This window comes from Sphaerodactylus townsendi, linkage group LG13 (assembly GCF_021028975.2).
Source record: "Sphaerodactylus townsendi isolate TG3544 linkage group LG13, MPM_Stown_v2.3, whole genome shotgun sequence".
Taxonomy (NCBI): Eukaryota; Metazoa; Chordata; class Lepidosauria; order Squamata; family Sphaerodactylidae; genus Sphaerodactylus; species Sphaerodactylus townsendi.
This window is the reverse complement of record NC_059437.1, coordinates 14,740,383-14,765,847: the sequence shown is the minus strand read 5'-3', so window position 1 is coordinate 14,765,847 and position 25,465 is coordinate 14,740,383. Positions and strand designations below refer to the sequence as shown.

General features: G+C 45.7%; 1 protein-coding gene across 6 annotated transcripts in view; it reads left to right on the top strand.

The window, feature by feature from the left end:
* The window catches only part of DRP2 (dystrophin related protein 2), a 73,512-nt gene that overhangs the window by 8,050 nt on the left and 39,997 nt on the right, over positions 1–25,465 (top strand). For 4 of the 6 annotated variants that reach the window (XM_048514065.1, XM_048514067.1, XM_048514066.1 and 1 more), the window contains exons 2-3: positions 1,399–1,552; positions 24,523–24,656. In XM_048514065.1, the coding sequence (XP_048370022.1) occupies positions 1,445–1,552; positions 24,523–24,656 (242 nt within the window). In that variant the 5' untranslated portion in view covers positions 1,399–1,444. Of the gene's footprint in view, positions 1–1,398; positions 1,553–12,008; positions 12,089–12,218; positions 12,339–24,522; positions 24,657–25,465 lie in introns of those variants that run through there. The other 2 variants (XM_048514068.1, XM_048514069.1) reach the window with 2 other exon arrangements.

The following is a 25,465-nucleotide window of genomic DNA, read 5'->3' as shown; positions in this document are numbered from 1 at the left end:
TTGTTACACGTCTTTTTTCATTATTCCTTGTAACCTTTCTTAAGATCATCTGAACCTGCCTGGCCAGAAATGGAATCTTCTGTGCTACTGAGTGACCATTCATTCATCAGCTCCCCTTTCCTCTCATCACATACACCAGTGGTGGCGAACCTATGGCAAGGGTGCCAGAGGTGGCACTCAGAGCCCTCTCTGTGGGCACGCACAAACAGAGTTGCCCCCACACACACACATCTAGGCTGGCCTGGACTGCTGGGCTCGATTATTAGCATTAAACCTAAGACCTAGTTTTGGGGAAGCAGTGTCAGTAACCCTGTTAAGCACTGTTAAACCCCACTGATTTTCATGCAAAGAACTAAAGCGCGATCCTTTACCTGAGAGTAAGCTCAGTTGCTGGCAATGGGGCGTGCTTCTGAGTAAACCCTCCTAGGGTCATGATTCACTCGTTGGAAGAGTTGCACCGTTGCTTCCAAGCAAAGTCACCGATTGTCACCAAGCTTATTCCCGAGTAATGCATGCCTCGGAGCCAACCATTTTTTCTAAACTAAAAGCTCACTATTCAGGTTAAATTGCCGTGTTGGCACTTTGTGATAAATAAGTGGGTTTTGGGTTGTAATTTGGGCACTCAGCCTTGAAAAGGTTCGCTATCACTGACATACACCCTAGCAGCAGACCCAAAAAGAAGCAAAATAAAGGGGAAAGGGCAGCTTTATAGTGGCTCACAATCCAGCCGATGGGATTTCATGGCCCATCTATGGTCCTGGGCCATGGATTCAAGACCACTAATATAGGGCAATCAAACTTTGTTTGCTCCTGTTCATATAGCTCCGATCCTTTCCTTCCCTATGTCATCTCCATATGAGCAATTTGTAAATTGTAAACTCTTTAGGGGATTGAGCACGATACATCAACGTGTGTGTGTTTGTAAAGTGCCATCAAGTTGCTCATAGCAACCTCTGGTGGGGCTTTCAAGACAAGTGATTAAGCAGGGTGGTTTGGCATTTCCTTCCTCTGCAGAGTCTTCCTTGGGGGTCTCCTTTTCAGGCTTCCAGGATCTGACAAAATTGGGCTAAACTAAACCAGTCCAGATCCCACACTACACCGCAGTAGCCTGACAGAATTGCCTGCATGGAGGAAACTGTCAAAACCACTTTAAGATCTTCTTCTGATAGTTCCCAAAGATAGAGCACCCAATTATTATGACCCCTTTTTCTATTCAAAGCATGGAGGGAATGAACAGAAGGATACATGCTCTCAGATTTCCCCCTGTTCTTATCTGAAAGCAGCTGTCCACAGTCCAGAATAGCTAGAATAAGTCCAGGAACCGAGCTCGAGAAAGGATTAGACAAATCTGATCCTGAGAACTGACCAAGTCGTGTCTTCTGCCCTTTCTTTTTCCAGTTTCCAGTGTCCAAAAGAGCATCTATCCTCATGAGCATCTGTTCTAATGCAGCCAATGGTCATGCAGGGATGCTCTTTCACCCTCCCAAGATGTCATGAGTGGCATGCTACAGGCCAACCACGTCGCAACAGCACCTCCCACACACTATCTCAGGTAAGAGCCCTCGTGTTCCCATATTATTGTACTTTGCTTTGTGTGAATGAAGGTGGAGATTTGACAAAAATCATTTAAATAGTCTTGTAACGTAACCTGGTCACCTAGGATGAATACGAATCGCTCCTAGGCGAGTAGGCAAGGAAGCTTTTGTGAGCTGGAACAAATATTATTTTCTTTCCAGACAATTTATTTTAACATATTTTAATTCGGCTGCTCATTTTTAAAAAATGCAAACAGGAATACCGCATTGCTCAAATCAATAATTTTAACAAGTCATCTAACTACATTAATATAATATAAAACAGTCAGTCAACAAATCAACAGATCAGCTCAAAGAGCATCTGAAACCAGCCCATTAAATCCACAGGGAAGAATAATTATTTTAAAATGATGAAAGCTATCCAAAGCCATTGTAAGTGCTGGCAAAGCGGAAATGATTTTGCCATCCTTGAAAGCAGGAATGCAGTGGAGGCAGATGAATCTGTTTGGGGAAAGGAATTCCGTAATATCTGGACAAGAGCTGAAAAGGCCCTGCTCCCTTGGGATGCCAATGCTCCACCCACAAAGGGGGGAAATTTAAGCAAGGTCTGTTTTGCAATGGAGTTCGTATGCGGGAAAGCAGAACATGAGATGTTTCGCAGCTGTTTTATTCCATGCCCAACTTCTGGGAACATAGAGCAGCAGCATCTCTGTCTCCCCCTCATTTTGTCCTCACAACAGCCCTGTGAGATAGGCTAGGCTGAGCTAGAGTGACTGACCCAAGGCCACCCAGAGTATTATCTTCTAAGCCCACTGACTCCATTGAAGGTAGCAGTGTGGGTGACTTTTCCAGTTTGTTGCATAACTGAGGGGGGATCTGAGTGTCTGCCAAGCCCTAGTCTCATATTCTAGCCCAGTGGTTCTCAACCTTCCGAATGCTGCGACCTTTTAATACAGTTCCTCATGTTGTGGTGACCCCCAACCCTAACATTTATCCATTTTACAGATGGAGAACACTGATGCAGAGAGTCTTAGGGGACCCCTGTGAAAGGATCGTTTGATCCCCAAAGGGGTTCCGACCCACAGGTTGAGAACCACTGTTCTAGCCAGAGTACTGTGTTAGAACAACCAATGATTAACATTTGTAAGCAATTAATAGAGTTGCCAGCTCTGGGTTGGGGTAGGGTTAGGGTTAGGGTTAGAACCTGAGTTCGACAGGGCTTAGGGAGGGGGTGATCTGCAATGGGACATAATGCCGTGAAGTCTACCTTCCAAAGTGGCAATATTCTCCAGGTGAACTGATCTCTGTTGCCTGGAGATCAGTTGTAATAGCAGGAGATCTCCCAACTACCACCTGGGGGTTGGGAACCCTAACCATCAACCAAAACATTGTGAACATATTTGTAGTGTTGCATTAATGGTCATCACCAGCCTTCCTGGCCAGTAGGATTTTCCACATTTTTAGGGAATCAAGGGGTTCTTCATTACTGCCAGAGTCATTCATAATCCCTTGTGCAGGTGACAAAGCAATATCTGGCTCACAGCATTTTCTGTCATAATAAATTCATTCGCTTTTAAGGTGTCACAAGTCATGTCGTTTTGGTTGTAGCAGAACAACATTTCTGCTACATTAGCTTTTAATGGAAATTTCTTTCCATTAAAATGTTTCATTAAATTTTTTTTCTGTAATCACAAAGCCTAAAGTATGCATAATCGAATGCACATGACTTGTTAGTGTGCAGAAGCTTATACTGAACAATGTATTGTCGAAGGCTTTCACGGCCGGATTCAACTGGTTCTGGTGGGTTTTCTGGGCTGTGTGGGCATGGTCTGGTGGATCTTGTTCCTAATGTTTCACCTGCATCTGTGGCTGGCATCTTCAGAGGTGTATCACAGAGGGAAGTCTGGACACTGTGTCCAGAGAGAAGGAAATGTGTGTTCTCTCTGGACACAGTGTGTAACAGATTTCCCTCTGTGATTCACAGTTATACTGAACACTTTCATTTAAACAGTAATATCCTTAACATATTGTCAAAGGCTTTCGTGGCCGGAATAACTGGAGTGTTGTGGAGTTTCCAGGCTGTATGGCCGGGTTCCCGTAGCATTTTCTCCCGACGTTTTGCCTGCATCTGTGGCTGGCACCTTCATTTACTTATCCTTAATTTACCCATTTAAACATCTTGCCATGATACACAGCCACAACTTCTAAAAGGGTCATTTTCCCCTCCAAGATCACTTCTGCATCACAAGGGACAAAGTAAAGTCCTGCTGCAGCCTGCATCTGACCAGAAGTCCATGTAGACTAGCATTCTGTTTCCCACACTACCAACCGTACATCCCAGGAAGGTCTACAAAGAATGAAGCCTCCCTCAGTTTTACACTGCTCCTGGATATGGAGGTTCCATTTAATCCTCATGGCTATTTAAATAAATAAATAAATATCGGTGGGTCTCTCCAACCCACCCAGAGTCAGGGAGAATCTTCTGTGAGCAGAACTGGATGGAATTTGGAACAGAATTGCTAGGGGAGAGACACCAGCTACTGCTGACACGATTTTATTCTAAAACAAAGACTTTTGTTTTTATATACCAGTTGCCATGTTGCATTTTTTTTTAAAAGATCAGTTTTTAGAGGAGACTGATTGGCATTCTAAGTGGGGCACAGCACACCTGCTGCCATCCTGGTGGCATTAAACACCCGTACCTGATAAACATTTCCAGTTCCCCTGCTTCCACAGCTGGCACTGCTGCCCTCTCTACTCAGTGTGGGCTGTCTCTCAGTAAGAACACTTGCAACTGCCAGGGGCTCTACATCTCCAGAGAGAGCTTTTAAAACTGCGCCATGCAGCGAGAGCTGCCTTTTCAAACATGCTTGGCAGAGGCTTCTTTCTCAGCTCGCACGGCTGCCACATTTCTTCACTGCACCCCACTGTGCTGTGTAGCCCTGGCTTCAGAAATGGGGCAGAGGTTGCGAGGCTGAGAATGGTTGGCCCCAAATCACCCAGTGAGCAGGGATTTGAACCCGGGTCTCCGAGATCTAGTCCAACTATTGTATCGCACTGGCACTTATTGGCCATTTCCACACGTCACTGGAAATGTTTACAAAACATTTTCAATCTTTGCTGTTTTTCACACCTCATCCCTTTGAAATGCTTCCTGACCGCCATTTTATGATTCTCCTGTTTTATGTTTTTTTCCTATGTGGATTTGTAGCTTCGATGCTTTAAAACCTCATGTTACCCAAAGTGGTTGGAAGTCTCTTCCTTTTAGTATGGGGAAATTAGCTAGAGCAGACTCTCAGCATTACAAAAGGCCAGGCAACATGGGGGCTTAATGGCCTAAGTTATACGAGAGTCAACTTTTGTATAGAAACACGCAGGAGAGTGGATCAAAGGATAACTTGTTTATTAAGGGTTAAAATGGGGGTACACAGGCACACAACAAAAAGCAGAGCATGCACACGGTCCTAGGATATAAACAGTTGTGAGGGGATAGATCTGGAATTGATAAGGAATAGATGGGGAGGGGCAATCAAAGTTATAGCCATCTGAGTTGGAGCAGAATGGTCTAAGGAACAGAACTGAGCGACCCACACTTAGCTCTGGAAGAAACAGAGCTAAGTGTAAAGTATCACAGACAGAATTGTCCAGAGATACTGAACACTGTCTACTGGGACAGTGGGCTTCTTATAGGGAAAAACAAACCTTCAGGGTTATGCAGAGTGATCCTAAGTCTTCCTAGACAAAAGGGATTTCCTGCCCTTCCTGGGAAGGACAAGAGACAGACATTAACCTTAATGGTGGGTCATCAGTCTAATGCAGTGGTGGCGAACCTTTGGCACTCCAGATGTTACGGACTACAATTCCCATCAGCCCCTGCCAGCATGGCCAATTGGTCATGCTGGAAGGAACTGATGAGGTGTTCATGCTGGAAGGGGAATGATAAAATTGCTGTGCTGTAACATCTGAGCTAAAGGTTACAACCTATGAAATCTAATCAGCTTGGGACATCAGCCTGAGGTGCCCAGGGAAGTTCGCTGAAAAGATTACAGCTGTGAAACAATAACAATGCAAAGTAAGATGGGTTGGTTCGTTTTTGTTAAGCATGTAGAGATTGGCAATCCTGCCAAAATGATTGTGGTATCAGCTTTTGTAAACTCAAGGTCAGTCAACTAGCAGAACCATTGCTTTATAAAATGGTACCTGGGGCTCACTTGGGACACCACCTTCCTCATGGCTGTACCCCACCTACTCACAACTGAGCGCCACCCCCAAACTCCCCATAGAATTCAGGGTAGGGGACAGTTGAACACCAGGTAGCGGGGCTCACCCTGCCCCCAAACTTCATGAGGATCTCGAGAGCCTAGCTGGCATCTCTTCCGAGCTCTACTGTCAGGTCTAGGATTCATTCAATGACAGACTCTGTACACAGTAGCTTTTATTGTACACAGTAGCCTTTATTGAAACTAACACTGAACCCCTGGCTTATTCAAAGCCAGTTCTGAATCCCTCCCCAAATACCCATAGCTTTATTACCTCTGTTGTCCACTCCCTCCCCTGCCCCCAATTATGTAAAGTAAAAGCAGGAAAAGTAGAGGAAAGCGAAAGTCCATTCCCAAGGTCTAGGGAAAGAGAGAGAGCCATCTGGTTATCCCTCCCTTTGCGGGGAAGGCCAGAGATGCCTCTGTTATCTATTGTTGCAAGCACAGGGAGAAAGGAGGAGGGAATGAAAAGACTCAGAAACTCAAAGAGGCCCCAGACTTTCAGCACACACTGACATCCACATGGAGTTTGAAGATGGGGTAAGCCCCTCTGGCCAGCGTTCAACTGTGTCCCCTACCCTGAACTCTATGGGGAGTTTAGGGGTAGGGCTCAGTTGCCCGGGGGGGGGGGGGGGGGCGCAACCCTGCCATGTGCCCTCCACATGATCTCAGTGAGCAGCACCTGGGGCTCTAGATTTCTTTAGTTTGTGTACCCCTCATGCACACAAGTAAGTCTTTCCAGTTATAAAAGTTGGGTCCACAGGTGAAGAACAAGATCTTTCTCTGCCTGAACCCTTAGTGAGCAGAAGCTAGTGGAAGTAAACACTGGCTCAGCGATTACCAACCAGGGTTCCATGGTACCCTGGGGTGCCGTGAGCATGTCCCAGGGGCACCGCGGCAATGCTACTGGCCCCACTCACTTTTGCGGTGTCTCCCACTGGCACTAGCAAGGATATGGAGCTGGCCCAGGGGGCAGGGCCTGCCGCAAGGTCAGCAGCCACTTCCCACACACACACCCCACACCCCCGTGCTTCCCTTCACCCTGGGAGGGGAAGGTGGGGGGTGGCAAGTAGGGGAACTGGGAGGGGAAGGTGGGGGGAGGATGGCAGGGGTACCGTGAGATATGAAGAGTAAGGTCAAGGGTACTGTGACGTCAAAAAGGTTGGAAAACACTGCACTGGCTAGTCATGTCTTTGTTACCTACAGGTTAGATTAGTACAACTTGTTCCACATAGAGCATTTGTAGGGGGACTGGAACTTTTGATGTGTTCACAATGCCTATTGCACCCATGTTCAAAAAAACCTCTGTGGGCTGAAAGCCTTCAATGGTCTGGGAGGGACCGGGCTATCTTAAGGACAGCAACTGAAGGACAGCTATCTTAAGGACAGCTAACTGCTCAGCCATTGAAGTCTGCGTCAACAACACTGCTCTATGCCAGGATTGCCAGGTGAGGGAATTCCTGGAGGTTTGGGACAGGCAGAGTTTGAGAAGGAAAGTGAGCTCTGTGGGAGTGTTATGTTATGACATCTGCTCTTCAAAGCTGCCGTTTCCTTCATCTGTAGTTGTAAGTGTAATTTTGGGAGAACTCCAGGCCCCACCTTGAATTGGCAACCCTATGTGTTTGCCCCTATGTACAGAGACAAAATGAATAGGCTAGCTTTTTAAAGGGAATGGCTTTTCACTGTGGCCCCTTCGTGATGGAATACCCTTCCCATAGCCTTCTACTCAGTGCCAAATGAAGGGTCTTTCCAGTTGTCTGGGGTTGCTTGAATGATTAGCTGCATGCGCTCCGTTTTGTGCAGTTCGGTGCATTTTATTCGTTTCTGCTGCTGCAATTTAACTTGCTCATGCGTTTTATCTGTTCCTTGCAGCTGTTAATTAATTAACTGTATGGGTTTTTAACTCATCTGCTGCTCCGCCCCCCCCCCCCCCATTCCCCCATTATATTGCTGGTTTTACAGAATTTGATTTTATGGGGTATCTGTTTTGATGGTGCAAACTACCTCAAAGTTTAGAAACTGGATTAATTCATCAAATAAATAATTGTGCAGCTCTAAACAAAGTTAAAACCTTCTTTCTTCAGTACATTGCTTAATCAAAACAAAGCCAGTAAAATAATCAGAATTGTCAGAAGTTTTTTAAAAAAAGAAACCAAGAACAATACGTAATGCCCATACAGCATTTGCACCGTTTTTTGCAGCGTAAAGGATTTGCAGTGTTACATTTTGACAAGTTAATGGGATTAATACATCTTGTGAAAACAATTTCTGAGGACTTATTTGTCACTGAAGTACTATCTATCATAATCAGTCAATCACAATAGTATCTATTGTTATCTGCTGGGAGCGCATGACCAGTATTAACACACAGCCAAATGACAGTAATATTTTATCTGTATCATATTTTTTTAAAAAATTATATCTTATAAATAACAGAAAATGACATATAAGCAACATTATCATAATAATGCTCGTCATTCCAGAACTTCATAAAGTCCATTGTTTGACAGCCTTGTCTACAAACAAAACATTGCTATATAAAGGCCATTTACACTATGTTAGTTTTGTCAAGAAAATTGCTTTCCATACTCTATAAAGCCACTCAGAAATTGTAGGTATATCTGTCAGTTTCCAGTAAGATGCAATATACATTGTAAGTGCCTCTGTCAGTTTCCAGTAAGATGCAATATACATTTGTGCACTAATTAACAAGTTTAACCCCAATTAGAATTAATTTCTAATACCACATCTTTAAAGGAACACAACAAAGGCTCTTCATGCATGCAGGACTTATCTGAGGCGGTTTGCTCCACAGTGGGGTTTTCCTGCATTTTTTCATTTACACTTGAGGAAGTGTCCCTATGTCCCTTTGATTCCTGAAGAGTCAAGCTACCATTTTGCCTCCCCACTACCACACTTCCTTGTTGTTTCTGCAATCTCCAGTTGGGGAGGTACCAATGGTCTATCACTCATGTGATAGACCTGCAACATTTAAATTAAAAAAGCAAGAACCCCACTGTTCCTCCTGAAATGTAGTGGAGAGAATGGGCAGAACTGCTGCTGTGTGGTCAGGGGAAGATATGGAAGAATGGGAATACCAGGAGAATGCTGAGTGCACACTGATCTCCTTAGCTTTCCCTGCAAAGAGAGACAAAAAGTTGCACTTTGACAGAATTCAGAAACCATATGGAGAATCTGATCTGAGAGCTTAATGACTTCTGAAGAGGGGGAAGCATGTGCGTTGAAACGAGAATCCAGCCTGAAGGGAATGTATGCTGAATGCAGAGAAGACTTCAAGTAATAAAAGGAAACACTTCTTCACACAACGTGTGATTGGTGTTTGGAATATGCTGCCACAGGAGGTGGTGGTGGCCACTATCCTGGATAGCTTTAAAAAGGGCTTAGACAGATTTATGGAGGAGAAGTCGATCTATGGCTACCAATCTTGATCCTCCTTGATCTCAGATTGCAAATGCCTTAGCAGACTAGGTGCTCAGGAGCAGCAGCAGCAGAAGGCCATTGCTTTCACATCCTGCAAGTGAGCTCCCAAAGGCACCTGGTGGGCCATTGCGAGTAGCAGAATGCTGGACTAGATGGACTCTGGTCTGATCCAGCAGGCTAGTTCTTATGTTCTTATGTTCTTAAGTGCAGAAATGACCAAAGTTCCTTTTGTATTTTGGGGGATCTCACATACATCCTTATTTTCAGTCCTGCAGTCCAGAATTTCTGTATCTCGATACACTCCCAAAGGATGTGAAACAGTTTACTTTTAGAAGCTTAACCCTGCTAGCAGAAATTTATGAGAACGTGATAAACGCATGGTAATTGTTACCAGATTATATACCATCTCAATGCAATCTTGAAGCACTTTTCTTTGCTTTCTATTGCAATTTTGTGAGTACTGATTTCCATACTTATGATCACACTCCTAGGGATATTTCCATTCCCAATACTTTCCCCCCACTTTATCAAATATTTCTTATTTCTGATAGGATAATAATTTATACATACAATAGACATTCATGGATAGACATCTGCACACAATTTTTTCCAATTGTGTTTATTACAGCAATACATATACTTTCTATATAGAGTCACCAACACATGCCTGACCTAAATAAACAGGAATAATTTCAGTCTCCTCCCTCCAAATCTGATCATTAGTAATCTGTTCGTAAGACGACAAACCATCTGTATTGAACAAGCTCTCAATAGTAATTAAGTTCGCTTTTTCCCACTGACATACATTGCCCAATGAACTAGACTCTTGACAATTCCTCATTATAAAATGCTTCTGTTAATGTGGAGAAACCTGGACTTAATAAAGAATGCACCTATTCCCAGACTAATCAACAAGCATTAAAACCATCAGTCAGCATGTGTGAACCAGAGATGAGGGTCCATCACAGAGCCTCGGGGCTCAAGTAAATGTGATTTTGGGGGACCCATGTCTAAACATGTATCCATCTATTTGTGTGTGGGCTCTCTTTTTAGCAGAAAACAGAGAGCTTAGGTGAGGGAAGCGAATGCTTTCATTACCTCACCTTGCTCTGTTGATTAAAGGAGCCCTCTGCAGTCGACTCTGAGAGGCTCAAAGAAAATACCTAAAGCAGTAAAAGCAGTGTGTTAAAGAAGAGAGGGAAGACCTGAATTCCTTTCACTGGCGTTCTCCGTTTTCTTTGAAAACTCAATTTCCACATGCCCCTCACCAGGTCACATCTAGCGTGACCCTCGGAGTTGCTACTGCAGTGGCAAAGGAGATTGGAAGCCCCTTTGAGTTTCCTTACAGGAGAGAAAGGGGGGATATAAATCCAAACTTTTCTTCTTCTTGCTGATGTTATCTCTGCAACAGAAAAAAAGGCAGTCACCTGTATTTTATCCCCCACTTCAAGGCTGGGGGGCGGTGTGTGGTTAGATTAAAAAAGGATATTGAGGAGATAGAAAAAGTGCAGAGAAGGGCAACAAGGATGATTGAGGGACTGGAGCACCTTCCCTATGAGGAGAGGCTGCAGCGTTTGGGACTCTTTAGTTTGGAGAGGAGACGGCTGAGGGGGAATATGATTGAAGTCTATAAAATTATGCATGGGGTAGAAAATGTTGACAGAGAGAAAAATTTCTCTCTTTCTCACAATACTAGAACCAGGGGGCATCCATTGAAAATGCTGGGGGGAAGAATTAGGACTAATAAAAGGAAACACTTCTTCACATACGCGTGTGATTGGTGTTTGGAATATGCTATACAGGAGGTGGTGATGGCCACTAACCTGGATAGCTTTAAAAGGGGCTTGGACAGATTTATGGAGGAGAAGTCGATTTATGGCTACCAATCTTGATCCTCTTTGATCTGAGATTGCAAATGCTTTAACAGACCAGGTGATCGGGAGCAACAGCCGCAGAAGGCCATTGCGTTCACATCCTACATGTGAGCTCCCAAAGGCACCTGGTGGGCCACTGCGAGTAGCAGAGAGCTGGACTAGATGGACTCTGGTCTGATCCAGCTGGTTTGTTCTTATGTTCTTAATGTACACCTAGAACTGATACACTGTGGAATTTCAGACTGCACCAGAATTACTTTGACATTAAGCAGAAAAAGTGGGGAGGTCCGATAATGAACCTCATCTCCTTTTCCCAGAATGCTCTGGGCAGCCCTGGTTGGGCGTCTTCTGGGCATCCGTCCCATTCTTGTGATGCAAGCGTGGGTGTCCCCTCTTCTCTATTGTGCGCCTAATGCATTGAGTGACGCTGTCATTTCTGAGTGCCAAGGATGTGCGTCTGACCACTGCTGGAAGCTGAACGCTGGGTCTGATCCAGGAAGGCATTCTTGTGCTTTTTAAAATTCTCATTGGATGGGTTCTCTTTAGGCATGACCTTCCTATTCACAAGTCCCAAAGCAGCTGGAGACTTACTTTCCCACCCCACAACCAGGGAGTATCTCAGTGTGTGATTAGTACAACAGGCCCACGGCTGGAGGTGCAGGGCCCATGACCTTCAGCCTCCCTCGTACACAGGCAGCTCCCCCACCCAACAAAGAATCAAGCTGCTTGGGGGGGGGGGGGTGGAATTCCAGATGGACAAAGCTACAATTCAGGTCTTTGAGGGCTGCTCCTGCCACCCCCTACAGATTCCTGGGGGGTCAGCACAGAGAGCAGTGAGCAGCCTCCTTTCCCACCCGCTCTTCCCTGACCTTCTGCCTCAGTTTGCTGCTGCGCTAACGGCTTCGGGCAGGGTGGCGGGCCGCACGCTCTCCCGTCGAGCAGCTGACATGCCCTACTGGCGATCCCTGTCTCTGCACAGGTAAGGCGAAGCGAGCTGTAGTGCACACACATGGATCTAAAAATAAAAGCCATTCACATGGGTCTGGTCTCTGGGTGGAGGGGGAGTTGGGGTGAATCAAAGCAACCTCACGTCCCTGCGGCAGCCTGCAGTTGGAGTTCTTACGCTGGAGTGGAAAGATTGGTTCTCCCCAGGAAGATCTGCTGGTGGGCAGGAGGAAGGTGCGTTCTGCAGCTGGCCAGCAAACAGCAGCGGTGCCTTGTGGTTCTCGGTGAGTTACAAATTCTCATGCAAGGCGGCATGTTCGATGTATCCTCTCAGCCGCACCGGGGAGTGGGTTTTGCATTCTGCCAGACGTGCTTTTTTGAGCGCTCCCCCAACAAACCCTCAGCCCTGATTCTCGGCTTGGAGGGACCACCTTTTGAACATCATTCTCAGCTGGCAGAGCAGAGCTAATCTTCTTGGTGGGTTGTGAGAATTGGCACTTGAAAGCTCTTTCCTCGGAGTAGGGATCGGTTGGTGAGATGCAGCAGCAGCTGTGCTGTGAATGATTTATGATGCTCTTCCTTCTAAGTTTGCACCACTTGGGCTGATCGTTCTCTCTTTTGATGTTGGGAAGATCAGGGGAAGTCTATCTTCTGAACCCCCAGTGCTTCCTGTCTCACCTCTTTCCTGCTAGGTAAATGGAGGCACTTGGGGTTTCTGCCCCACTTGTAATGTGTTCTCTAGAGCAGGAATGAAACTTGGAGCCCATTCAGAATCTGGTGAAAATTTCCCATATTTGAATATGAGATTGCAAAATTCAGCAATAGTCTGGTGTCGTGTCAGAAGGCTGAAGAGTCTTGGGTTCTAATCCCTGCTCGTCCATGAAGCTCACTAGATGATCATGGGTCAGTTGCTCTCTCTTGACCTCTCCTATCTCATAGGGCTGTTGAGAAAGGATTAAAGCCAAAAGGGAACCCTGAATGCCACCTTTGAGCTCCGTGGAGGGAGGGAGGGTGAGATTACAGTATGGTAGGTTGTTGAGAGTCTTTTTGGAGGACACTTTCATTTCTTAAAGAAACAACGTATTCCAGCAGGTTTAGTTAATTGATTAATGGTTTTTTTTAACTGTAATTCATAATGCCAATAAAGGCTTCTGTCTGTCAGAAACTGATGTTAAGCTTTCTGAGCAAATGGTGTTGTTTGGTGCCTTATTTCTCCCCTCTGACTGGCATATAAGGGCTATGGGGTGGTTCCTAGTTAGCTTTGAATCTTGGAAGCTTATGTCCTGGAAATCTTGTTGACTGGACTCAAATACTGGACTCAAATTTCATTCCCCCCCCCCCCCGTGAAACGTGTCCATCTGATAGCACCGCTGTTGAATTGTGAGAAGGCACATTTTACAAACGGATCTGTGCTTGGAGATCTTTTCCCCACCTAGTGCTTCGCTCCCGAGACAGACTGTTGTTGCTGAGTAGTCTTTGCCCTTCCTTCCCCTCCCTTGGGCGGCTGCCTCCATTAAGAGCCGTGCGAAGCCTGTCTGTGCCATTCCTCAGACCCTTGGGGTTGGTAGTTGCTAATGGAAGCAGTAAACACGATTTCCTTTTGGAAAACTAATGGCTAATTACTTAGAGTGGAAAACTGTGCTCAGAACAAATAGTATCGCAGTGGGGTTGTTCTTTAGTGAAAGTGTCGGCGCTGCTTCGCAACAAGTGGGGAGCGGCAATTTGTATGCGTTTGCCTGCGCATGGAAGAACGTAACTGCTTTGCCAGTTCAAATCAAGGTCATGTGGTCCAGCATTCTCCTGTCCTGAGTTAACCAGCCAGATGTCTCTTGGAAGCTCTCAGAAAGGACATGACAGAAATCACTGCATTTGTTCTGTGTCACCTTACCCTGGCTTTCAGAGGTACACAGCCTCTGTACATGGGAGGTCCCATTTTATCCGTCATGAAGAGGAAGGCCACCTGCTGGATCAGATCAAAGTCTATCTAGTGTAGAAGCCTCTTCCTTGAAGTTACCAGCCAGATACCTCGTTGTAGCCAACAAAGAGACCATGAGCCTTCCTCTGTCTGTCACTTGTGTTTGATATTTACAGTTATAGTATCCCTGAACATGGAACTAGGCAGTGGTGGGATCCAAAAATTTTAATAACAGATTCCGATGGTGGTGGGATTCAAACAGTGGTGCCGCCGCACACACGCACCTCCAGTCCCTATTGGGCAGGGACGTTGCTTTAGTAACTCCTTCTCGGCACTTAGAAAAAAATTAGTAACCACTTCTAGAGAAGTGGCAAGAACTGGTTGGATCCCACCTCTGGCACTAGGGTAGTCTGCCTGTCTGACAGTTACATAAGCTGCCAACCTCCAGGGGGTGCCTGGAGATCTGAAATTTACAGCTAACCTCCAGACGACATGGATCAGTTCCCCCGGAGACAATGGCCATTTCCACACAAGCCCCTGAAAACGTTTTGCAAACATTTGCAAAATATTTTTTTAAAAAAACAATTTGTCCGCATTACCCTCTCGAATCGATTTCTGGCTGCCATTTCATGGTTGGTCCGTTTCGTTTTTAAACTCAGTGAACCTGATGCTACGAAGCTTCAAGGCCTTGTACTGAGATTCTTCAGGGGTTGTGTCGACTCCTTGAATTAAAAAAAACTGATGAAAATAAAGCGTCAGGTTGTCAGCACAAGCCCTGAACCGTTGAGGATGTCCAGGAGACGTGGGAAACTTTTTAAAGAGATCTGCACAACAAGTGAAAAAGTTTGCAAAACATTTTCACACAATAAAAAAATCACTGGGGAGCAGCATGCAAATAAAACGTTTTCAGGGTGGAAATAAAACGTTTTGGGCTAAAAACCATGTGGAACTCCATGGAGGAAGCGTTTTATTTCCTCCTTATTGGTGCTGAGCAGAAAGGGCCAATAGCTGCTTTGGAGGGTGGTGTTTATTGCATTATACTCCCCCTCCCCCCAATCCCACCCTTCCTTCCTCAGCTTCACCCCCAAATCTTTAGAATTTTCAAACCCAGAGTTGGCAACCGTAGTTACTAGTCAGCATTTCCTTCTAGCCTGTTTCTGGAATAGGATAATATAAAACCTGGGGAGGGGGGCACATTGTAGATATTGGTTTCATTATTTATACAAGCTGGTCTAGTTTTCTTAAAGGACTTTTAAAAGGGCGTGTGCGGTACGTACGCTTTCTAAATGTGTGTGAAAGAGCACTATCTTTAAATGAGTTTCTAAAAATCTACTTCTTATCCCAAAGGCAAGGTGCTATGCTCAGTGATGCTTTGCCTTTCAAGGTGGGTTTTTATTGTTGTTTTAAAATGCACTCTGCACCAACTCAGAAGCTCCCTTCCTGAGATACCAGAAGTTTTGAAAATCCAATATGGCTGTCATTTCTGTATGCTGCTGAAATACTAAAAAGCTATAGGACAGTGATGGTGAACCTTTTCGAGACCAAGTGCCCAAATTGCAACCCAAAACCCACTTATTTGTCCCAAAGTGCCAACATGGCAATTTAACCTGAATGCGGAGGTTTTAGGTTAGAAAAAACGGTTTGCTCCAAGGCACGGGTTACTCAGGAGTAAGCTTGGCAAAGAAGAAGAGTTTTGAGTTTGGATTTATATCCCCCCTTTCTCTCCTGTTGGAGACTCAAAGGGGCTTACAATCTCCTTGCCCTTCCCCCCTCACAACAAACACCCTGTGAGGTAGGTGGGGCTGAGAGAGCTCCGAAAAGCCGTGACTAGCCCAAGGTCACCCAGCTGGCGTGTGTGGGAGTGTACAGGCTAATCTGAATTCCCCAGATAAGCCTCCACAGCTCAGGCGGCAGAGCTGGGAATCAAACCCGGTTCCTCCAGATTAGATACACGAGCTCTTAACCTCCTACGCCACTGCTGCTCCAAAGCAACCGTGCAACGCTTTGAATGGGTGAATCACGACCCTAGGAGGGTTTACTCAGAAACAAGACCAGCCTAGATGTATGTGTGTGGGGGGTGTGTGATTTTTGTCTCCCCCTAAATGATGAACTCTGTGCGCACGTGCCCACAGAGAGGGCTCTGAGTGCCACCTCTGACACATGTGCCAGAGGTTTGCCACCACTTGAAATGAGGCCATTTTCTTCCGCGTGGTAATATCAGTCCTGTATCACTCCAGAACAAGTCTCCAAATCCCCCCATGCTGATTTTGCACTTTGCAAGCTGAATGAACGCAAGCCAAGAGGTGATAAGATTCCTTTTGAATTTTTTTTCCAGAATGACCCACTTATCATGTTACCTTACATTTAGTAAATTCGCACAGCATGAAATCAGTTCAGACCCCACCCCATCCTCGCAGTGCTGCAGAAAATCTGGGGATTGCATTTTGGGTGTGCCAAAATAGGGATGGATTTTGGATGATGGTGGTAGAACATGCATGTGCCTATTTGTGCATATAAACCGGTAGGTGGGTGGGTACTGCAGAACCAATATTAGGAAACAGGTCAGGATGATAAATTACAATTATAATTTGCTCAGTCATTCCCAGTGTCTTTCAACTGTCTTCATCCAGAGAATTTATTCAGCTGTTAGGCAGACGCAGGACCGCTTCTGCTTACTACGTACCATACACAGAGGAGCACAGACTTCCAGCGTGGTATATTGGAAGGAGATGTAATTTTGTGTCTAGCTAAGTGCTGAATAAATCCCCCAGATGGAGACAGCCGAAACGCTTTGGGGCGGATTTATTAAATGGTAATTGAACTTTACTGGCTTTGCATCTTTCATGTTGGATTGTTTTCGAATCACTCCCCCCCCCCCCGCCCCCAAGCAATACAAAGGAATGTGGTAAAAGGAATTGTGGGGCTGTGCTGTACAACATTTTTGGAACTTTGTGGTGTTATGAAGGCAAATTGTACAGACGAATAGCAGTCACAGTGAACGTCTTATAAAGCAGTAAAAAGGCCAGAACTGCTAGCTGTTAATGCGCCAAGTCGCAGGCCAAGCATTAGTGTAGATGTGTTAGGAAGTGTATTTCCTAAAAGAAATGGTAGCCAGATCTCGCAGGCTGATACGAAGTTTTTGCCTACTTCTTAGAGCAGTGATGGCGAACCTTTTTGTGACCGAGTGCCAAACTGCAACCCAAAACCCACTTATTTATCGCAAAGTGCCAACACGGCAATTTAACCTGAATACTGAGGTTTTAGTTTAGAAAAAAACGGTTGGCTCTGAGGCGTGCATTACTCGGGAGTAAGCTTGGTGGTAGTCAGTGGCTTTGCTTTGAAACAACCGTGCAACTCTTCGAACGGGTGAATCACGACCCTAGGAGGGTTTACTCAGAAGCAAGCCCCATTTCCATCAACCGAGCTTACTCCTAGGTAAAAGATCGCGCTTTAGTTCTTCGCTTGAAAATCAGTGAGGTTTAACAGCACTTAACAGGGTTACCTACACTGCTTCCCCAAAACTAGGTCTTAGGTTTAATGCTAATAATCGAGTCCAGCAGCCTAGATGTGTGCGTGGGGGGGGGCGATTTCCCCCCACATTACAAACTCTGTTTGCTTGTGCCCACAGAGAGGGCTCTGAGTGCCACCTCTGGCACCCGTGCCATGGTCGCCACCACTGTCTTAGAGCCTTCCAGCAGAGACATAGAATAAGGTGCCAGGAGCAGAGGGGCAGGCTGTTTTTCCCCCCATAGGAGGTATGTCTATCAGATTGCCAACCTCCAGGAGAGACCTGGAGATTTCCCAAAATTACAACTAATCTCTAGACCACAGATACTTTTCTGCATAACCAAAATAAGATGTCTTGAGGACATCTTAAACCCGTCTCCTCATTTTTTATCCACAGAGCATGGACAAAAACAAAGTGATTGAGGAGCCAGCCCCCCCCCCCCCCAATGCAATTTATTTTTCTCTCCAACTTAAATCTTTTTGTATTGTCGAAGGCTTTCACGACCGGAATCACTGGGGTTTGTGGGGTTTCCGGGTTGTATGGCCATGTTCCAGTAGCATTTTCTCCTGACGTTCCGCCTGCATCTGTGGCTGGCATCTTCAGAGGATCCTGTGGCTGGCATCTTCAGAGGATCCAGCCACAGATGCAGGCGAAACGCCAGGAGAAAATGCTATGGGAACACGGCCATACAACCAGAAACCCCACAACACCCCATTCAATCTTTTTCCTTTCATTTTCCCTTGCCAGCGATTTGCCACTTGCCTGCCCCGTGGCACCTGCCATTTTGTGAAGATCTCCTGGGACGCTTGCTCTGCAGCATCGCGGCCACCTGCCTTTTCACTGAATAAAGTACATAATTGAACTCAGTTCTTCTTGCCAATTTTGGCAGTATATACTTGGGGGGGGGGTTGTTTTTATTTTAGGTGATGTGTTTTTGAAGCTTCACAGACTATTGAGCCTGTGAAGCTTCGAAGACACGTCATCAAAAATTTAAATTCAAGGCTGGGCTCAGCCTGGCCAGGCCAGGCCCAGTTTTAAACTGTGGGCTTTGAGGCAGAACCCACAGTTTAAAGCTAGACCCAGCCAAGCCCAACCTTGAATTCTGCCTCACCCCCAAACTCCACTCCGCACCCTGCCCCCAACTCCACATGCAGTTTGAGGGAAGGGACTCGGTTTGACGGTAAGGGCGGAGTTTCTGTTGTGGGGGCTATGAGCTCCCCGCCATGTCCCCTCAGGCAGTGCCTGGGGCACAAGCCCTGGCTTCCCTCAACCTAGATACACCTTTATCTACACATCTCGCAGTATGGACCTCAGGAAGCTTGGCAACGAAAGCCATGCCCTCCCCAGAAGTCCTATTCATTATCTCAGGCCCCTTCCGCACACACAAAATAATGCATTTTCAAACCACTTTCACAACTGTTTGCAAGTGGATTTTGCTATTCCGCACAGCTTCAAAGAGCACTGGAAGCAGTTTGAAAGTGCATTATTCTGCGTGTGCGGAATGAGCCTCAGAAGACCTTCCTCTCATATTTTCAGATATTTGGGAAGATAGCAATGATGAAGGAAATACACTCTGCATATGTTCAGAGGCCTTCCTTTTTTCGCTATTTCTATTTTCCAAGAAAGCAACTAACGCAGATCATGGGAATGAGGAAGCCATATTGAGGAGGCAATATCAGGGAACTAATATTGTCATTGGAAGAATGGTTATGGGTTGTCAAAATGTGTCAAAGACCGCGATAAAGGACGGAATAAAATAAGAGCAAAATTCAATTTAACAACAAACTCAGATTCCAAAATACGAAGTCGATAAAATGAATAACCTCTAAGCCAACAAATTAAAAACCAATGTGTAAAGACCTCTCAAAGCCAAATTAGAAGTGCCACGCGTGGTCTGACCTGTGTAATATCTTGTTGCGTTATGAACACCTGTTGTTAAATTTTGCACGCTGTCTCCTTCTCTCTTTCATTCTCCACACACTCATCCTCTGCATTTGATGAAGCAGACTCTAATCCATGAAGGTTTCTGCCACAAAAATTCTGTGAGTCATCAAGAAGCCTCAAGACTCCTGTCTGTTTTTGCTCCAGCAGACCGAATGCAGCTGCCCTCGTGGCATTTGCAAGCTTGTGACCTTCTGACTGGGCTCCGTGCAGCATATGATGTTTTTGTAACTCCAACATATTTTGGATGCCCACGCTGTAAATTGGATGGCTGCGGCAGTGATTATTTTTCCGCTGCAGCTTAATTGATGATCTTTTTGGTTTAGCACACTGGTTGCGTTGAAATGTGGAACCTGTTTTATATGTTGTTAGTTTTATATGTTGTTCGATGTAAAATCAAGATTCTCTGTATCTACTTGAGAGCTTAAACCCAAGAAGAATACAGTACAAACTATCTGTGGGGAATCTAATCCCTCAATTTGGCTCAGTTTTGAAATTCCGTATGCTTGCAAAGTAATGATGAGAATGCAAAATAATGTATACATTCTTAAAAAAAACAGCTATTTTAGAAAACATTTATTTTGAATTTTCAGAAAATTTATTTCAGAGTACAGTATTTTAAAAACTCCCTCGGGCTCAGATGGGTTCATGCCACCAGACCTCCTGGGGATTGACTCATTTGGTTTATATGCTCTTGCAGCTCAGATTCTTTGCTCTCTTAAAATAGAACAAATCTACCTGTTCGCTTTGAAATGTCAAGGGATGTATGTCTCCCATTCTTCCATTTGCTACCTGGGGTTCTTCGGCATCCGATTATTAGAGTTGTGTCAAACTCTTTTTCCCTCCTGGCACTTCTCCTTTGCCTTTAATATCTACAGTGACAGGTAGCTTTTCCTGCCATGAATGGCATTGGGTGGTGGGGGGAATGTACCTGTTATATCTTAGGCCCCTTCCGCACATGCAGAATAATGCACTTTCAATCCACTTCCAATGCACTTTGCAGCTGTGTGGAATAGCAAAATCCATTTGCGAACTATTGTGAAAGTGGATTGAAAGTGCATTATTCTGCATGTGCAGAAGCAGCCAGACAGCCATGCGACTACTAAAACAGAGATGGGTGGTTAGAAGGATTGCAGTGGGGCACTCTTCCGTTTCCATCCCAAATGCCTGTTGGCTTCTGCGGTTATTACAAAAACTGCTGGACTAGTAGTGTGTGTGTATAGGAGCAGCAGTGGCGTAGGAGGTTAAGAGCTCGTGTATCTAATCTGGAGGAACCGGGTTTGATTCCCAGCTCTGCCGCCTGAGCTGTGGAGGCTTATCTGGGGAATTCAGATTAGCCTGTACACTCCCACACACGCCAGCTGGGTGACCTTGGGCTAGTCACAGCTTCTCGGAGCTCTCTCAGCCCCACCTACCTCACAGGGTGTTTATTGTGAGGGGGGAAGGGCAAGGAGATTGTAAGCCCCTTTGAGTCTCCTGCAGGAGAGAAAGGGGGGATATAAATCCAAACTCCTCCTCCTCCTCCTCCTCCTCCTCCTCCTCTTCTTCTTCTTCTTCTTCTTCTTCTTCTTCTTCTTCTTCTTCTTCTAAGTACTGTTAAGTCACAGCTAAATTATGGTGACCCGGTAGGGTTTTCAAGGTAAAAGACCTCCACAGGTGGTTTGTCATTGCTTGCCTTTGGGTGGGCTGAGAGAGTTCTGAGAGAACTGCGACTGGCCCAAGCTCATCCATCAGGCTTCATGTGGAGGAGTGGGGGAATCGAACCCATTTCTCCTGAGCAGCAGTGGCATAGTGGTTAAGAGCAGGTGAACTCTAACCTGGAGGAACCGGGTTTGATTCCCCACTCTGCCGCTTGAGCTGTGGAGGCTCATCTGGGGAATTCAGATTAGCCTGTGCACTCCAACACACGCCAGCTGGGTGACCTTGGGCTAGTCACAGTTCTTCTGAGCTCTCTCACCCCACCTACCTCACAGAGTGTTTGCTGTGGGGGGAAGGGACAAGAGTTTGTAAGCCCCTTTGAGTCTCCTACAGGAGAGAAAGGGGGGATATAAATCCAACTTCTTCTTCTGATTAGAGTCCACCACTCTAAACCACCACACCAGGCTAGTAGACAGGAGGGCAATTCTTAAGCCAAAGTGAGTTCCCAGGATGAGAATACTGGTTAGTTTTAACTGCAAAAAGATCCTGGGCATTCAATCTTGCTTTGTAAATTTAAAACACAACTGGTGAATCATTGAAATTCTTGTAGAAAGGAAGACCCAACCCAAACTGAAGCCGGTCCATTCTTGTGCTACAAAAGCCTGTAAAGAATAACATTAGCTGGTACCTGCCTGACAAAATGCTACCCTAGGCTTCCCTCTAGTGTTTTCTTATAATAAAGGCAGAAGTGGCATTGGCCTGGCTTCTTATATTCACTTAAAAGGAGTCTGCTCCTTTAATCCTAGCCTCTATCCATTGGATCAAACTGTAGTTCCGTTCTAGAGCCTGAGACAGCCTGATCTTGTCAGATCTCAAAAGCTAGACAGGGTTAGCCCTTATCCAGTGGTGGGATCCAAAAATTTTAGTAACAGGTCCCCATGGTGGTAGGATTCAAACTGTGGCATAGCGCCAATGGGGCTGGGCGGGGCACGATGGGGGCGTGGCCAGGCATTCCGGGGACGGGGCATTGCTGGGCGGGGCTGTGGCAAGGACGCAGCCGCTGCGCTGGTCCTTGGGTGGGAAACGAATGCACGCAGGCGCAGGCTGCCACGCACGCTGGTGCACCTCCTGCTAGACTGCTTCAAGTTTTGCGCGCTGCTGCTGAGGAGTGGAGGAGGGACGTAACTAAGGCAAAAATCACGTGGCAAAATCCCCAATTAGTAACCCCCTCTCGGCACACACAAATAATTAGTAACCTACTCTCGGGAACCTGTGAGAACCTGCTGGATCCCACCTCTGCCCTTGTCCCTTTTTAGATGTCACTATTTAGAAGGAAATCCAGAATTGCTACGCAGAGGTCGGCAATGGCAAACCACCTCTGACCATCTCTCTTGAAATCTCGATGGGGTTGCTGTAAGTCACCTGTTACTTGATGGCAAAATAAATTATAAACATTAACTGTGACCTGAAATGGAACTTTTGTGTACAGTGGCCAAGTTCAGATCAGTGGTTATGCTATACTCGGTTCCACTGAAAGGTAATAATATGATCAGTTGAAGTGCAGCGGTCGAGAAAATTATATGCTTCCACATTAGAATATAGTCCCAAACGAATATGAGAATTATCATTCATTTTACATGCTGCTTTTGTCAAAACCATTATTTTGTGCATTACTTTGATACAAGAACATTTACCGTTCATTGAACAACTTACAAATGGATGCGGGGAGCAGGGCTAGGTAGGCACTATCTATTTATTATTTATTTATTATTCATTCTACAATGAAGAAGGTCCTGCATGCTTTATATTGTGGTGAAAGAATATACAACCCTACTATCATCTTTCTGTGGAACACAGTGTAGTCTTAGCAGTAAAATGAAACAATAGCCCAACGGTACCATAAAGTCTGACAAATAATGTACTTCCATAAACTTTTGTGACTTCGTCATATCTTAATGGGGGATTCTTATTTTTAACTCACTATCCTTATACATAATTTGCTAAGGGTTTGGAATGTCTGATGACAAACTCCCAGCCAATGGGTGCAAAGTGTGTCCCTCACATTCCAACCACCACCCATCACCACATTCTAACCACCACCCAAGGACCCCAGGTCTTGGGAAGTGAGGTGTGGGAAGAAGCAAGCCCAATCCTCCATACTGAACTCAACGTGCTGAATCCAACATGGAGGACAGGGTCCCCCCACCTCCCTTCCCTGTTTCCATAGGACTTGAGAAACAAGGAGGGGGGGGGCAGCCCCATTTTCCATGTGCTAGCTGAGCCCCGCATGGAAAATCGGCAATTGGCCATGCTGGCAGGGGATGATGGCAACTGTAGTCCATAACATCTGGAGGGCTGTGAGTTTGACACCTATGCCTGTTATGTATCTGATGAAGTGAACTCCAACTCATGAAATTTATGTCAGAAGAAATTTGGTTGGTCTATAAGATGACACTGGTACACTGCATGTACCAAGGCAATATAACTTTACATACCAGATGTGTAATTCAAACCCTGACTACAGAACAGCAGGTAAATTTTGTAGCCCTATATTCTGTGGTTTTAAAGAATTATTGAATCATCGAAAAACAAAATCTAACTAAAATTAAAGAAAGCATTTTTTCATCAGGAATCTTGGACATGCACAAATTGTGAATCAAGTCTAAAATTCTAAATGACTGAGTAAAATGTTTTTAATCAAGGGAATCATTAATAAATTATTTTAAAATATTCTGACTAAATCAAATCAAAGAACCTTTATTGGCATAACAATATCGCAGTATTATATACACAGGTCCACTTAACTAAATAGAGGGGAACTGAAATAAAATACAAAGAAAAAAGAGGGAAAAGTTCAGATTTTGCTCCTAGAGCGCTGTTTCATATACGAATCCAAGTATTTGGCAACTGCGTCATTTGCGTCACTACTGGGGTTGTCCAACAGAAAGGAAATCTTTTGTAAGTCAGATGCATATTCTTTTTTGAGTAGAAGGGATGACAAATATTTAACTCTGGGTACAGCGTAAAGTGGACAATAAAGTAAAATATGGTCTATAGAATCTACCCAATTCCCATTGCATTTGCATAGCCTTTGGTGGTAAGGGGTTTTAATAAATCTCCCTGTTGACACAGCTGATGGAAGGGCATTACAATGGGCCAACATCATTGCTCTGCGGAGACTGGGCGTGGTTATTTGGTGTAAATATTGAGTCCCCTTATTATCAGTGTAAGTGATGCCCAATGCTAAAGGAGAGCAAGTCCTGGAAGCCTTTTCAAGTAATATTCTGACTAATTCTATCACATTCCATCTTTCTTCCCCTTCCAGGCCCTGTACATGCACTCACACAGAGGAGAAGAGAAGAGCACGGGAACGAATATCCTTCCCTCTTCCTTTTATCCCAGCTGCCAGGCGCTTCTCCCATCCCTAGAATAACACTGTATGCTGCTTTCTTGTGTTTCTGCCTAGGTTAAAACATCCCAGGATGGCTCCGTGCCGGCCTGTGTGAGCCAGCAGCCTCCAAATGGTGCCGTTGGGCTGCAGATGCCTCTGGAGATGAATCTGTGCTGGAATGAGATTAAAAAGAAGTCTCAAAGCCTTCGGTAAGGCAGCGTGGCAAAACGCCCTGATTCTTTTGTGGGCAGAGGCCTGCCTGACAGATGTGTAAGCAGAGGGTGACATTCCATGCAGTTAGAAGGACTGTGCATACATTATGTTGGCATACAGCTGATACTCATGTGGGTAGGGTCAGGAAAATCCATCTAGTGGTTAGGGAGGCAGGCAGACTAGGATCAGGAATCCGGGGCATAGTAACATTATAAGTGTCCAGGGCTAACCCTGATTGCTGTGCCCCATACAGCTGCGCCCTCTCACTTCACGTGGAGCTTGGGAGCTGGGCCAGCTAGGCTTGCCTCACCCTCAATCTTCATGTGGAGTTCGGGAGTGGGGCCAGCCATCTTGCCCCGCCCCCTATCTCCACGTGGAGGCACTTGATGCTGGCCTCAGCTTGCCCATTTGATGCTGGCCTTCAGCTTTAAACTGCAGGCTGGAAGCTAGATCCAAACCGCTCTGAGTCTAGGATCAGACTGAGCACGAGGGGTCGGCCAGCTATTTCTTTATACTGTTGGCTCCACCCAGTGGTGGGATTCAGCTGGTTCACACCGGTTTGGCAGAACCGGTAGCTAATTTATTACTGAGTTCACCGAACCGACTAAATCCCACCACCCCACGGGAGGCAGAATGAAGGGGCTTTCAGAGCCCTGGAGCAGCCAGGCACGAGCAGGCCTCCTCCAAAGGCCGTGCCTCCGTCCCAGAGGCGCGCAGCCCACTTGGAGGCTTGCCAGCCCCCCCCCCGCAGGGGCTTCCTGCCGCTGCCACCCACACGGTCCCCCTGGCCAATGCCAGAGAAAGC